We start from the raw sequence: 12,127 nt of genomic DNA on the forward strand, positions 1-12,127 counted from the left end.
AGAGGGACATCTGGGAAGGGCTCCAGTCCGAAGCCGGGTGCTGTGTCCACGCGAGCTGTCCTCAGAGTGGACACAGGAGCAGGAGAGTGGAAACCCGGCAGCGGGACCGAGACAAGGACTGGGGTGGGGGGACCGAACAAGCGTGGGAGGGAGCAGCTCTGGGAGCACCGGCCTGGAGATGCCCCCAGTAAGCCGCAACCCGTTGCCCTGTTCCTGACCCTGAGCCGGTTTTCAGGTCCCCGGGCAGTGATGGGAGAGGGGGGCAGGTCCTAGGAGGGAGGACCTTGCGACACACAGGTCCTGCGGTTCCCCAGGGGCCCCTGCAGACACTCGCGTGGGTCACTGCACAACACCCAGACGTTTTGGGAATTTAGACTCCATTTGGGAACGTAGGTTTGGGTCACACCACCAGGGAAGCTACAGAACCCTCTGGGGTGACACCTGCGGGTGACAAGGGTGAGCCCGCTCCAAGGGCACCAGGACTCCCCGCCCGCCTGTCTGAAGCTTTCTGGGGGATGCGCCGATGGGTACGGCGGCTTCAAAGGCTGTGTCGCGCCGGCCCCCAACAGCCCCCTGCAGGTCGGATCCCGTCTTGGCCTGGGACTCGGAGCGGACGCGGCTGGGCCGTGCCGCTGCGCTCCCTGCCGACCAGGGGAAGACACGCCCCGCCGTGGCGGGGGGGCCCCTCCAGTGCTGGTTCCGCCCCCCCCCCACTCCCCTGGGCAGAACGCAGCTGCACGCGCACGGGGGTGCAGCTCATGGGTGGGGAGAGGTCCTGCTCTAATTTTTTAAGAAGAAACATCGGCCTGTTTTTCCGCTGGTAGATGCGGTCATCGTTTGCCGCTCGTACCAGGTATTGAAGCCGCAGCCTTGGCATATTGGGGCGATGCTCCGACCAACTGAGCCACTGAACGAGGCTGGGGCAAATTCCCGTGTGAAAAACGGGGTCACTCCACCGACTCTAAACAAAAAGAGGAACAGATCGTAGTGATTTGAAGAGGGTGGGGCTGTGTCTCGCAGGGGCAGCTGCCTGCTTGCCCTGCACGGCGCAGCGGGAGACCCAGCCCGCTGCGGAGGGGCCCACGGCCCGGACCGAGCGATGAGCCAGACCTCCGGCTCTGGTCCGGAGCGGGCACAGCAGAGCCCCCAGCAGACGACGAGTCGTGGGTTTACGGGGACAGTCGGCCGCCTGCCGTCAAGAGCCTGGCCACCAGGGCCACCGAGGCCAGGGCCCCCCACGGGCAGGAGGGCGGCAAGCTTTGCCGAAACGGCGCCTCCTTCCCGCCACGCGGTGACGGTGACGGAACAGCCGAGGACGGGGCGGGCCCATTGGGGAAGGTGGGCTGGCTTCTGGTTCGAGGGCTCCTCAGGAAGGGCAAGCCAGGTCAGGACTGGGGCGCGGTGCGAAGAGGGTGACCCTGGTTTAAGACTCGTCGTACCCAATACACTCTGTAACCAAAAAGGAATGAAAGTGGAAACAGAGAATTTTATATCCAGAAAACCCCCGTTTGAAAATCGAACAGCATTTCTAAGTAGCTAATAGGTCAAAGAAGAAATCACAGTGGAAATTGGGAATTATTTTGAACTGAATGGTGATACTTATTTACCCCGTACCCGGACAGCCCGTAGATATGGCGCGTCCCCTTCTTCTAGGGGAGGGTCGTTCCGTGCCCGCCCTGGTCAACCGGATTCGTACGGAAGCTGACTTCCAGCTCCTGGGTGGGAGGCGAGACCGGAAAGCTGGCTGCCAAGTCCCGTTCGCACCGGGCCCAGGACGGGTGCTTGAGGTGAGGCCGGGTGGGGAGCAGCCCCATTCAGGGTGAACAATGGTTGCCAAGCAGGGTCTCCTGGGCGGGGGACTGGTGCCTGCCACCTCAGAGGAGCCACTCGGGGCAACACGGAAGTTTCTCTCCTTGACTTCAGAGAAACCCCTGCTCGCTGATGATTTGTGACGTGACATTCTCCGGCAGACAAGACGGCTTCGATGGCCGCGGCTCCACAGACAGGGCCAAATCCTCCACAGCACAGCAACTTCTGGCCGCTCGCAGGTTCCCGTCCTTCCTAGCAGGGAGTGGGGGACACAAGCCTCTCTCTTGGTCCCTCCGACTTGATTCCAAGCCCCTGACCTGTCCCACACAGTCCTGGGGAGGCCCAGGCACAGAAGCACACGAGGGGCTGCCAGGCGAGGCCGGCCAGCTGGCACCCATGCCCGAGCGTTGGGAGCTCGGGGTCGAGCTGGGCGAGCGTGACCAACGCTCCTCACCCCGAATCTCCTTCCTCTCCTGTGGGGCCGCTGCTCCAGCCTCCCCTGGAAACCCTGGCAGGAGGCGAAGGCAGAACCAAACCCCACAACCTTCCCCTCTCCTTAGACGTTGGCGGGGGGGGGGGGATGTCGACGGGGCCGGAGAAGCTAAGGAAGTCCAGCAGCAGAGGCGCCCGGGAGGGAGGGCCAGGGAAGGGAGGGAGGCCCCTGGGCAGCAGGACGACCTCCCGGCCTCTCGCGCAGGAGGCTCTCGGGATCCAGGCCCCGCTTCCTTCCCGCCTCGCGGCCCAGCACCATGCGCCGCCACCCGTGGAAGTGCACCCTCGTGGCTGTGTCCTTCCTCTCCCTGAGCTTCCTCCTCCAGGACAACAAGGAGGAGCCCGCGCAGCCGGTGAGTGCCGCCGCCCCCGCTGCCCCTGCGGGAGGACCGCCTTCCGGCCTTCCCGCCGCCCCGGGAGCGCCCAGCGGAGGGCGTTTCAAGATTCAGCGAAGGGTCAGAATGAGAAACTCCAGCCCTGCCCAGAGCGGCTCCGTCGTGGGCCGCAGCGCCGTCCCGTAACCGAAAGGGTGCGCCATCTGCTCCCAGTCAGGGCACGGCCGCGGGGGCCGGTTTGCTCCCCCAGCGGAGCGCGGAAGGGAGAAGACCCAACCCATGCTGCTTTGTTACTGACGAGCCGGTCTCTCCCGGTCTCTGTCTCTGTCTCTAAAAGATAAAATTTTTTTAATAAGTATTACACCAGTGTTGGATCTGGATAGGATTTCAGTAGCGGAGGGAGGGAGGAGGCACTTAGGTCTGGAGCAAGCCTCGCACAGGCCGTGTCTGGAGGGCCCTGCCGTTCCCCGTCAGGGACAGACCCAACCCTACGGTGCCGCCCCCACGGGCACAAGCGTGCAGCGGAGGAGCCCACGTTCTGGGGCCCATGGCCTCCCCACGAGCCTCCGACCGGCCAGAGCAGAGCCTGAGGGGTGTGGGAGGGCGGGTCGGCCTCGAGCGGAAGGGTTTTCGAGTGGAGGCAGCCGGCGTGCCTTCCAGGGACAGGACAGGCTGGGTCTTCCGCAGCCGCCACGGACCCGGCACAGTGCAGGACAGTCAGGGGCCCTGTGGGCCTGTGATGGCGGAGAAATCAGATGCACTTCGAGGCGCGGCGGGCAGGCTCCTCCTCCGCGCAAGCCTGGGGCCTTCCAGGGCGCTCCACACGGAACGGGAGAGCGCCGCTGCCCCGACCCCAGGGCCCACCGCCCCTCCCGGAGCCACGCGTGTTCTCCCGACGAGGTGGGGACAGCGCCTCACGGAGCCCGGACACTCGGGCTCCCCGGTGACTGGACCTGGGGCTTGTCCTAGAAGGGGGATCTGTCCTCAGGTGTCTCCATGGGAGCTGGGGTGAAGCTCAGGGTTGACACCTGTCCGTCCTCAGCAGGAAGAAAAGAAGAAAATACTGCAGCAGCTGGAGCAGGAACAAATCAGCTCCGAAAGCAAGAACCACATGGAGACCTTCAGGGAGATGCAGAAAGCGTCCCCTGTCCTCCGGCAGGCCACCTACCGAGTCCTGGCAGGGGCCCCGCCCCGGGAGAAGAGTGAGTGCACGGGGAAGGCCAGCCCGGGCGGCGGTGGCACAGGCATCCGGCCGGAAGGTGGGGGGTAGGTGAGGACGGGGCCGAGCTGGCGTCTCAGGGGAGGAGGGAGCCCCGGGGGGGCCGTGCTGGGCACCGGGCGCAAGCTCCAGTCCCTCCTGCCGCCCTGAGCACCTCACATGGAGGGCAGGCTGGTGACCGGGCCCCGAGGGAGCCGAGCTCAGCTGGGTGCCGCCTCGCTGGACTGCCGGCCCCTGGGGCTCCTCGGTCCCTGCAGACCCTCCCGTCCAGTTCTGAGGCCAGGACCAGACTAATCTGCCACACCGGCAAATTTACTTCGGGCTCGCGGCAGCCTCCCACCAGAGTGCGCCTCGGCCTTCGTAAAGGCTGCCCCAAGCCTTGCAAGAGCCGGTTAGGGAGAACCTATTCCCCTCCTCTGGCCAGAGAGTGACCGCTGACCCGACCGCTTCCTCCAGGGCAAAGGGGAGGTGAATCTGTCCCAGGTGTTGGCGTGAAGGGGAGAGGGAGGAAGGTCTCATCACACCTTGAAGTGCTAACAGTGTCCTCTGTCCCCTCGGCCCCAGGGCTGCTGACAGTGGGGGTCTCCTCAGCGCGACGTCCTCAGGGCAGCGGCCTCTCGGACACCCTGCGGTCCCTGTTCCAAGCCTCCTCGGGGCCCGAGCTGACCTGCATCGTGGTGCTGGTCCACCTGTCAGATCCTGACCCTGAGTGGCTCAGCCAAACGGTCGCCAACATCTCCAGCCTCTTCCAACCCCACATTGCGGCCCAGAGGCTGCTCGTGGTCCACGGGCGTCTCGGCGGCTCCCCTGTGCCGGGAGACCCAGGCGGCGCTGGGGCCTCCTCGCCCTGTGCGGCTGCGTATTCCAGGCAGAAAGCGGATCACGCCCTCCTCATGAACTTTGCTCTCAACCTCTCTGAATATTTTCTGATGATGGAAGACCGTGTTCGGTGCACCCCCAGATTTGTCTCTACCATCTACTGGGCACTGTCAGCCTGGAAAGAACGACCCTGGGTGACCCTGGAGTTCTCCAGCCTGGGCCTCTCAGGGAAGGTCTTCCACACCAGCGACCTGGCCCGCCTGGCCGAGCTCCTCCTCCTCTTCCCCAGGGACACGCCCACGCACCTGCTCCTCTCCCAGTTCCGCCTCCTCTTGGCCCAACAGGTTCCGATTCGCTTCGCGTCCTCAGTCTTCCGCCCTGTGCCCAACGATTCGGTGCCTGAGGACGCCTGCTTTCCCGTGGAGAGGGAACCGGTCTTCGGTGAACCAGACAACCCCGTCGCCAGGGTCCTCACCGACATGAGCGCAGTCTCGAATGTCGTTCCCGAATACGCTTACGTCCTGAACAAGGAGAGCTACTCCACCTTCGAGCCCTTAAGAGGCAACTACCTGACAGTGGTTTGGGAGAGGCCACAGAAAGTCACCCGGATAGAGGTGCTGACAGGTTCCGACCCACAGGGGCGGTACCGCCTGCAGCAGGGCCAGGTAGAGCTGGGCTACGACCCCTTGGCGCATTCCGAAGGCTGCGCTCGCTACACCCTGCTCGGGCCGCTGGTGGAAGGGAACTTGGACCAGAGGGTCTTCTACGAAGAGGATGCTGCGGAGCAGCTGAGCTGCATCCGGCTGCTGGTGCTGGCCCCGCAGGACTCCTGGCTCCTCATCCGGCAGATCCGGGTGTGGACGCAGCCGGAGGAGGAGCAGAGCTGGCGGCACCAGGGGAGGCCTGCAAGGGGTGGTCCCGGGCATGCAGCCTCCACGGCCAGCGAGAAATAAAGCGAAAAACTGGCCGCCACCTGTGGACGCTGAGTGGGGTGACACGTCAGTTACTGTCCAGACTGGGGTACTTTAGGGGCTGAAGGGAGGCGCCATTGACAATGACACGGCAGCCACAGGTGCCGGCCAGTCTCCCCAGGCAAGCAGAGCTGCGTGCTCACCCCGCTTCCCATCTCCTAGGCCACGTAAGGTACGTCGTAAGACAGTCGGATGAGGACAAGAGGCGAGACGGTCTCCTTTCGGCTTCCAAGGGCCGGGGAGAGGGAAGGAGCTGTGCACTGCCTTGGTTTCAATCTGCTCACAAGTGTCACACCCTCAGACCTCCCTGTGAAAAAGCTTCTGCCCCTCCTAGAGGGGCAACAGCCACACCATGATCGCAGAGGTGGCCCTGAGGTTGGCTCACCTCCGTGCGTCCGTCTTAGTCTGTTCGGGCTGCTGTAACAGAATTCTGGGAATTGATTTCTCACGGTTTTGGAGGCTGGGGAGTCTAAAACCGAGGCGCTGGCAGAGCGGCGTCCGGCAGGGGCCCAGTTCCTGGCCCACTGAGGGCTGTCTTTTTGCCGTCCTCACCTGACACAGTGGGTGAGGGAGCTCCTACCTATCGTATCGGTAAGGACACTGATGCCATCCACGAGGGCTCTGCCCTCAAGGCCTAATCACGTCCCAAAGGGCGCACCTCCTGATACCGTCAGCCTGGGGGTTAGGATTTCAGCATGAATTTGGGGTGGGAGTGGCACATGCCGACCACAGAACGGCCCAAACCTGCAACGTGCCGAGGCGGAGACCCCGCTGGAGCAGTGTGCTCAGCCGTGCTCCTCTGCGCATATGCTGCCTAGGGCTGCTTCCGCGCTACGAGGACAAAGTTGAGTAGCTGCTAACCAGACCGCAGCTCACGAAGTCTACAGCACCCACTGTCCTTTCCGGGGGCCGCAAACCCCTTCTGGCCCGGTTGTTGCCAGGCCCCGCCCTCCTGGCTCCAGCCCCTTCCGGCCCCCTGCTCCTGTTAGGCCCGCCCCTCTAGCCTCCCCGCCTCTTCCGGCACCAGACGTTCCAGAACCCTATGTTGCCAGGCCCTGCACTCTTTCCGGCACCGCCGCTGTCGGTCAGGCACCGCCCCTTACGGCAGCGACCCCTTCGGCCCCACGTCCCTTCGGCCCCTCTGTTGCCAGACCCTGCACTTCCGGATCCCTGCTCCTATCATGGCCGCCCTCTCCGCCTACCCGCCCTTTTCGGGCCCTAGGGTTTTCGGCCGCACTCCCTGAGAGGCCTCTTAGCGAGGCCCCGCCTCTTTTGGACGCACGCCACTTCCGCTTCCGCTTGTGCCAGCCCCCCCCCCCCAGCTATTCCGGCCCACCCCTCCGGCTCTTTCCTGGCCCCGCCTCCTGCCCGCCCCGCGGCGAACTGTGGGAGCGGTGCGGGGCGGTCCCGTCCGCGGGCGCGGCTGCGGCGGAGGACGCAGCGCTCGGTCATGGGCTTCCAGCCGGTAAGACCCGCGTCCCATGCCCTGCCCCGGGGGACGCCGCTCCATCCGGTTCTGGCCGTTCAGCTATGCACCGCGGGGTCTCACCGCCGCCCCCGCTCTGGGTGCCGGGGTCCCCGCGGGGTGCTGGCCGCTGGGCGCTTCCCCCGCGGGGCGGTCATACAGCCTCCTCTCCCCACAGAGCCCGGGCCTGCTGGCCTCCCTGGGGGCGGGTCTGCTGACTCTGCTCGGCCTGGCTCTGGGCTCCTACTTGGTTCGGCGGTCCCGCCGGCCACGGGTCACTCTCCTGGACCCCGATGAGAAGTACCTGCTGCGACTGATTGACAAGACGGTGAGTTGTGGGGGAAGGGGCGGGGCGGCAGAGGCACCAGGCTCCCGTCCTGCTAGGAAGCGACGGCATTCTCTGTGGTTGGGGCGTCCTGGTGACACGTGGTCCTCCGTCCTGCAGACCGTGAGCCACAACACCAAGAGGTTCCGCTTTGCGCTGCCCACCGCCCAGCACGTTCTGGGGCTGCCTGTGGGTAAGGAAGGGGTGGGCGATCCTCCTCCCAGAGTCTGCTGAGATGCGCTGCTTTGGTCTGTTCTCTCCGCAGTCCGTGCCCCTGCCCACCTGGCTGCATCCTCCAGGCCGCGAGGTGCACTGGGCCATTCTAGGGCGTGGCTTCTGTGCCCCAGCCCACACACCTTTAACACTCAGCAGTTCTCCCTCCCTCCCGCAGGGCACGCTCGTACCTCCCCCTGAGCAAACAGTCCTTTTTTTTACCCGTCGCCAGACCCCCCCCCCGCACTCACCTGCAGCAGCTGCTGCTGCTGCTGAGGTCGCGCAGTAACTGATGAGAGTGTCTCCAATGGGGCACCATTGGGTCCAGCTGGGGGCTCCAAGGGGTGACCCCTCCCTGCTTGGTAGCTCTTTGGAGCGTCCCACCGCAGTGGGAAGCCAGACGTTCTCGTTCTCTCAAACCTCGCTGCACGTCTGCAAGCCACCGACACGTAGTGCTCTGCGTGGTCCCCAGGCAAACACGTCTACCTCTCTGCCCGAATCGATGGCAGCCTGGTCATCAGGCCATACACTCCCGTCACCAGTGACAAGGACCAAGGCTACGTGGATCTTGTCATCAAGGTAGGGGAGTAGGAAGGAGCCCCAGGAGCTCCCTCTTGTACCCTTTCTGGGAAACTTCCGAGTTTTGCTGTGTAGCAGGGGATACGTGTTCTCTGTGGATGTGAAGACAGCATGCGTGTGTCCTGGCCACTGCTTAGGAGGCTCCGTCAGCGGGGGCTCAGAAATCAGTGAGAGTCCAAATAACGTGTTCTCCACTTTGTTTTATCAGGTCTACCGGAAGGGCGTGCACCCCAAATTTCCTGAGGGAGGGAAGATGTCTCAGTACCTGAACAGCCTGAAGATGGGGGACGTGGTGGAATTTCGAGGGCCGAGCGGGCTGCTCACGTACACAGGGAAAGGTAACAGCCTGCCCCAGGCCTCCGGGCCCACAGCCCCCTGGGCTCACGTGCGCGTGGGCGAGGCCCACAGCCGCCCGTCCTGTGCACAGAGCCGTGCCAGTCTAGAGAGGCAGGCGTCTCAGCCCCGCTTGCCACTGGGGCCGGCTCCCCACCCGCTTGAATCCGCCAGCCGCGCCGGCCATGGCGCCAGGCGGGCAGCCCTGGCTCTGGGACTCGCCCCGCCCCGCCCCGCCCCCGCCCGGCTGCGCTGCGTGGGCAGCCGGAGAGAGCTTTCAGCCCTTCCCGGGGGAGCAGCTGGGCCCTTAGCCAGCCCCTGGGGCTGCTCTGCGCACTAGGGAGCGCAGAGCCCCACTGGCCGCGGGCCTGCCGCCTTCCCTAGGGGTGACACTCTGCCAGAGGCAGCTGCTGACTCACGCTGTGGCCCTAAGCTGACTGGTAGTAATGACATGGGACACGCGGTGCAGGCCCCATTGTCCCCTGCGCGTTATCAGAGCTGCTCAACTCGGATGTCCAGCCGGCCCCGGGGTCAGGTTCCACCGCAGCTGCTGCGCTGGCCTGGGACGCGTGTTCAGTCCTCGTTTGTTCCCTTCGCTTCCCATGGTGACTTCACTCTCCCATGCCCTCTGCCCTTGACCTCTCAGGGAACTTTAGCATCCAGCCCAACAAAAAGTCCCCAGCGGAGCCCCGAGTGGTGAAGAGACTGGGCATGATCGCAGGAGGGACAGGTGCGTGTCGCCTCGGGGGCTTCCTCTCCCGCCGTGGCTGGCGTTGCGGTGAGAGCCCCCGCGACCCCCGGAAGGCCCGGGAATCAAGGCCGAGCCGTTTACTGGGATCCCCAGCAATGCCTAGGGCTCCCCGCTGCCTGACAAACAAAATCACCATCGGGTAGAAGCCAAGAAAAAGGGTAACGGACAGAATGAGAACTAAATCGTGTGCATTCTCCCAAGACCGCACCCTGAATGGGTCTTGTAATTTTTAGGCGAGAATAGGGAAACAGCTAGAGATAGGAGAGTCACGAAGACACAAAATTCACACGGGCATTTCTGTCTGCTGGACGCTCTGTGGGCCTCTTTATGTTCGTGTCTGTGAGGCAGGTACTTGCCTTCTCCTTCCACAGAAAATGCAGGTTCAGAGGGGTTAGGTCACGTCCTCAGGCTTCCCACCCCCCTCTCCCTGACTCCAAAGCACACGCACTCACCCTGCCAGTCTGGTGCCCAGGACCCTCACACTGAATCGGCTCCCGTGACATCTGAGTCCTGGCCAACAAGGGACGTTCAGAGGAAGAGTCTTAGGAGAATCCCAACAGCGCGAACTCATGCGATTATCGAGCATGACGGCAGGTCCCCCAGCAGATAGGCATTTCGTGGGTTTGGGGTAAGAGGCGCGCCCACCCAGGAACGTGGGCGCTGAAGGACACACGGGGCGGTGGGGGAGGTCGACGCTGGGCGCGGGCGGGGTGCGGGGTGAGCGGGCAGCGCTCCGACGCGCACGTGGGCGGAGGAGCCGGGACCGGTGGCTGCGGCCGCCACCTCTCACGGGGGCGCCCTGTGCAGGAATCACCCCGATGCTCCAGCTGGTCCGGGCCATCCTGGAAGATCCTGAGGATCCGACCCCGTGCTGCCTGCTTTTCGCCAACCAGGTCGGCTTGTGTTTCTGAGCCCTGGGGCTTGGCGGTGGCGTGGGGGGGCTCTGCGGGCGGCACCGACGGGCGGACGCGGGCCAGGGCCTGTTGTGGCCTCTGCCCACGGTCCCCCCCGTGTGTGGAGGACCCTCTGCTACAATAAGCGGACGAGGCCCAGAGCCACATTCCTTCCCTGGCCTGCAAGGAAAGAACACCACGTTTCGGGGATCCAGTCCTGAGCATAAAAACTTGCTCCTTGGCTTTTCTTTGTTAAACATCCCACCTTATTTTTTTGTGCTCTGTAAATAAAGGCCGCTCCCCTCTTGGGAACAACCTAAAAGTCGCGTCTCTTCCTAGAACTGTAGCCTTCTTTTTCTCTTGTGATTGGAAAGTGACATGTAGGCCTGAGAAGGTTCCTGGAGACTCTGCTTCCCCTTTTCATTTCAGACTGAGCAGGACATAATCTTACGGGAGGACTTGGAGGAGCTGCAGGCCCGGCATCCCAGTCGCTTCAAGCTCTGGTTCACTCTGGATCACCCCCCAGAAGGTACCGCCCCACTGGGGTACCACCCAGTCAGGGCCCTACCCCCGCTGGGCTCTGGTTTCAGTGGAGCCAGCCCTCCCTGGCGCTGCGGGACTCCCAGGTCCGAGTGCAGGGGCGCAGGGGCCTCCCGGCCTCCCCGTCAGGCTCCTGCTCGCCGGGTGGGCTGGGCGGCGGAGACGGCTGTGCTGGGGGACAGGCTGCGCGTAGCCGCCCGGCTCGGCCCCTGCTCACCAGCCTTCCGGCTGGACGTACCTTGCCAGCAAGGGCCTGGAGTGTCAGTTCTCTTCCCGCCCTTCAGGTTGGGCCTACAGCAAGGGCTTTGTGACTGCGGACATGATCCAGGAGCACCTGCCCGCCCCGGGGGACGATGTGCTGCTGCTGCTCTGTGGGCCTCCCCCGATGGTGCAGCTGGCCTGCCACCCCAACCTGGACAAACTGGGCTACTCGCAGAAGATGCGCTTCACCTACTGAGCGTGCCCTGGGGTCCCGGTCCCTGCGGCTCTCCTGGTCCGTACGCACGGGCTGCCGGCCCTAGGTTTCTTTCCTGACAGGACCACGCTTTTGTTCTTCTCTGGAGCCGATGCCTGAATGCTACCTGCAGGAACAGCATCCCTGTAGCCCTGGGAGAGGTCCAAGGCTGAGTCATTCCCTGGAAGGCCCCCCAGGTCACCAGGACACAAGGTCCAGGTCAGGCCATGGGACACGCTCTTCCACGGGTCAGGAAGAAGGAAGCGTGTGTGTTAGGTCCAGCACGAGCGAGCTCCTGGACAGCATCACCCTCTTCTTCGTGCCTGAGATGACGGGAACGGTCTGAGTAATGGTTTTCCTTCCTCCTCGGGGCTTAACCCGCAGCAGGTTGTGTGTGTGAGTGCAAGTTGAGCAGACTTCTAGAGCTGGTCTGACACAGATGGCAGGAGAGGAGGAAGTGGCTTTTTTGCGGATCTCGAGAGAGGAATCTGAAACACGTATTTGTGTGTCTGTCTCTCCCTGCCCAGCCCAGGCTGGAGGGAAGTGGCTCTCCACAGTCTGAGACTTCTGCTTGTGGCAGGAACCTCTGGCTACGTGAATAAACGGGGTGAAGGCCCCAGTGTGACACCTAAAGGCCTCCTGTGTCTAGAGTCCTTGTTCCAAGGCTTTTCGTGCCCGAGAATTTTGGGAGGAAGGATTTCCCAGCACAGAATCCCCAGGTCGGCCAGAGAGCCTTGGAGCAGTTTTGCCGTGTGCTGGACTGTGAGCGGCCACCACGCACAGGCTCATCGTAGCAGCTGTCTCAGCAGAACCAGAAGCTCGCCTTCTCCCGGGGGGGCATTTAAAGTGGGGAAACGGTACGGGTCAGCGGCGGTGCCCTCTGGGCCAGGTACTCCTCAGGTTTTCCTTTGGTTTGGCTACTCTCCTCC

The 12,127-nt window shown here is 63.8% G+C and overlaps 2 protein-coding genes across 3 annotated transcripts; both read left to right on the forward strand.

Annotated features, from left to right (window-relative positions):
• Nucleotides 1-4,504: 4,504 nt before the first annotated feature.
• On the forward strand, nucleotides 4,505-5,627 carry LOC129072910 (alpha-1,3-mannosyl-glycoprotein 4-beta-N-acetylglucosaminyltransferase-like protein MGAT4E). Its single transcript, XM_054576490.1, has one exon. The coding sequence runs from the start codon at nucleotides 4,749-4,751 to the stop codon at nucleotides 5,625-5,627; it is 879 nt and encodes a 292-aa protein (XP_054432465.1). The 5' UTR covers nucleotides 4,505-4,748.
• Nucleotides 5,628-7,004: 1,377 nt separating this feature from the next.
• LOC129072921 (NADH-cytochrome b5 reductase 1) lies at nucleotides 7,005-11,831 on the forward strand. 2 transcript variants are annotated; one of them, XM_054576503.1, is made up of 9 exons: nucleotides 7,005-7,110; nucleotides 7,289-7,438; nucleotides 7,556-7,628; nucleotides 8,121-8,227; nucleotides 8,436-8,565; nucleotides 9,207-9,290; nucleotides 10,119-10,204; nucleotides 10,634-10,733; nucleotides 11,029-11,831. In XM_054576503.1, the coding sequence occupies exons 1-9, from the start codon at nucleotides 7,096-7,098 to the stop codon at nucleotides 11,199-11,201; spliced, it is 918 nt and encodes a 305-aa protein (XP_054432478.1). In that variant the 5' UTR covers nucleotides 7,005-7,095; the 3' UTR covers nucleotides 11,202-11,831. The 2 variants fall into 2 exon arrangements, with proteins under 2 accessions (XP_054432478.1, XP_054432479.1); XM_054576504.1 differs by lacking the exon at nucleotides 9,207-9,290.
• Nucleotides 11,832-12,127: the final 296 nt, after the last annotated feature.

The sequence above is a fragment of the Pteronotus mesoamericanus genome, unplaced genomic scaffold (genome assembly GCF_021234165.1).
Source record: "Pteronotus mesoamericanus isolate MK-2021 breed Mesoamerican mustached bat unplaced genomic scaffold, CSHL_Meso_final contig_347, whole genome shotgun sequence".
In the NCBI taxonomy this organism is placed as follows: domain Eukaryota; kingdom Metazoa; phylum Chordata; class Mammalia; order Chiroptera; family Mormoopidae; genus Pteronotus; species Pteronotus mesoamericanus.

Bases quoted from the DNA above. Each gene is read 5' to 3' on its own strand.
- LOC129072910 (XM_054576490.1), top strand. From the start codon at position 4,749: ATGAACTTTGCTCTCAACCTCTCTGAATATTTTCTGATGATGGAAGAC.
- LOC129072921 (XM_054576503.1), top strand. The intron at 8,566-9,206 runs GTAACAGCCTGC...TTGACCTCTCAG, and splicing joins GCTCACGTACACAGGGAAAG to GGAACTTTAGCATCCAGCCC. The intron at 10,734-11,028 runs GTACCGCCCCAC...CCCGCCCTTCAG, and splicing joins TCTGGATCACCCCCCAGAAG to GTTGGGCCTACAGCAAGGGC.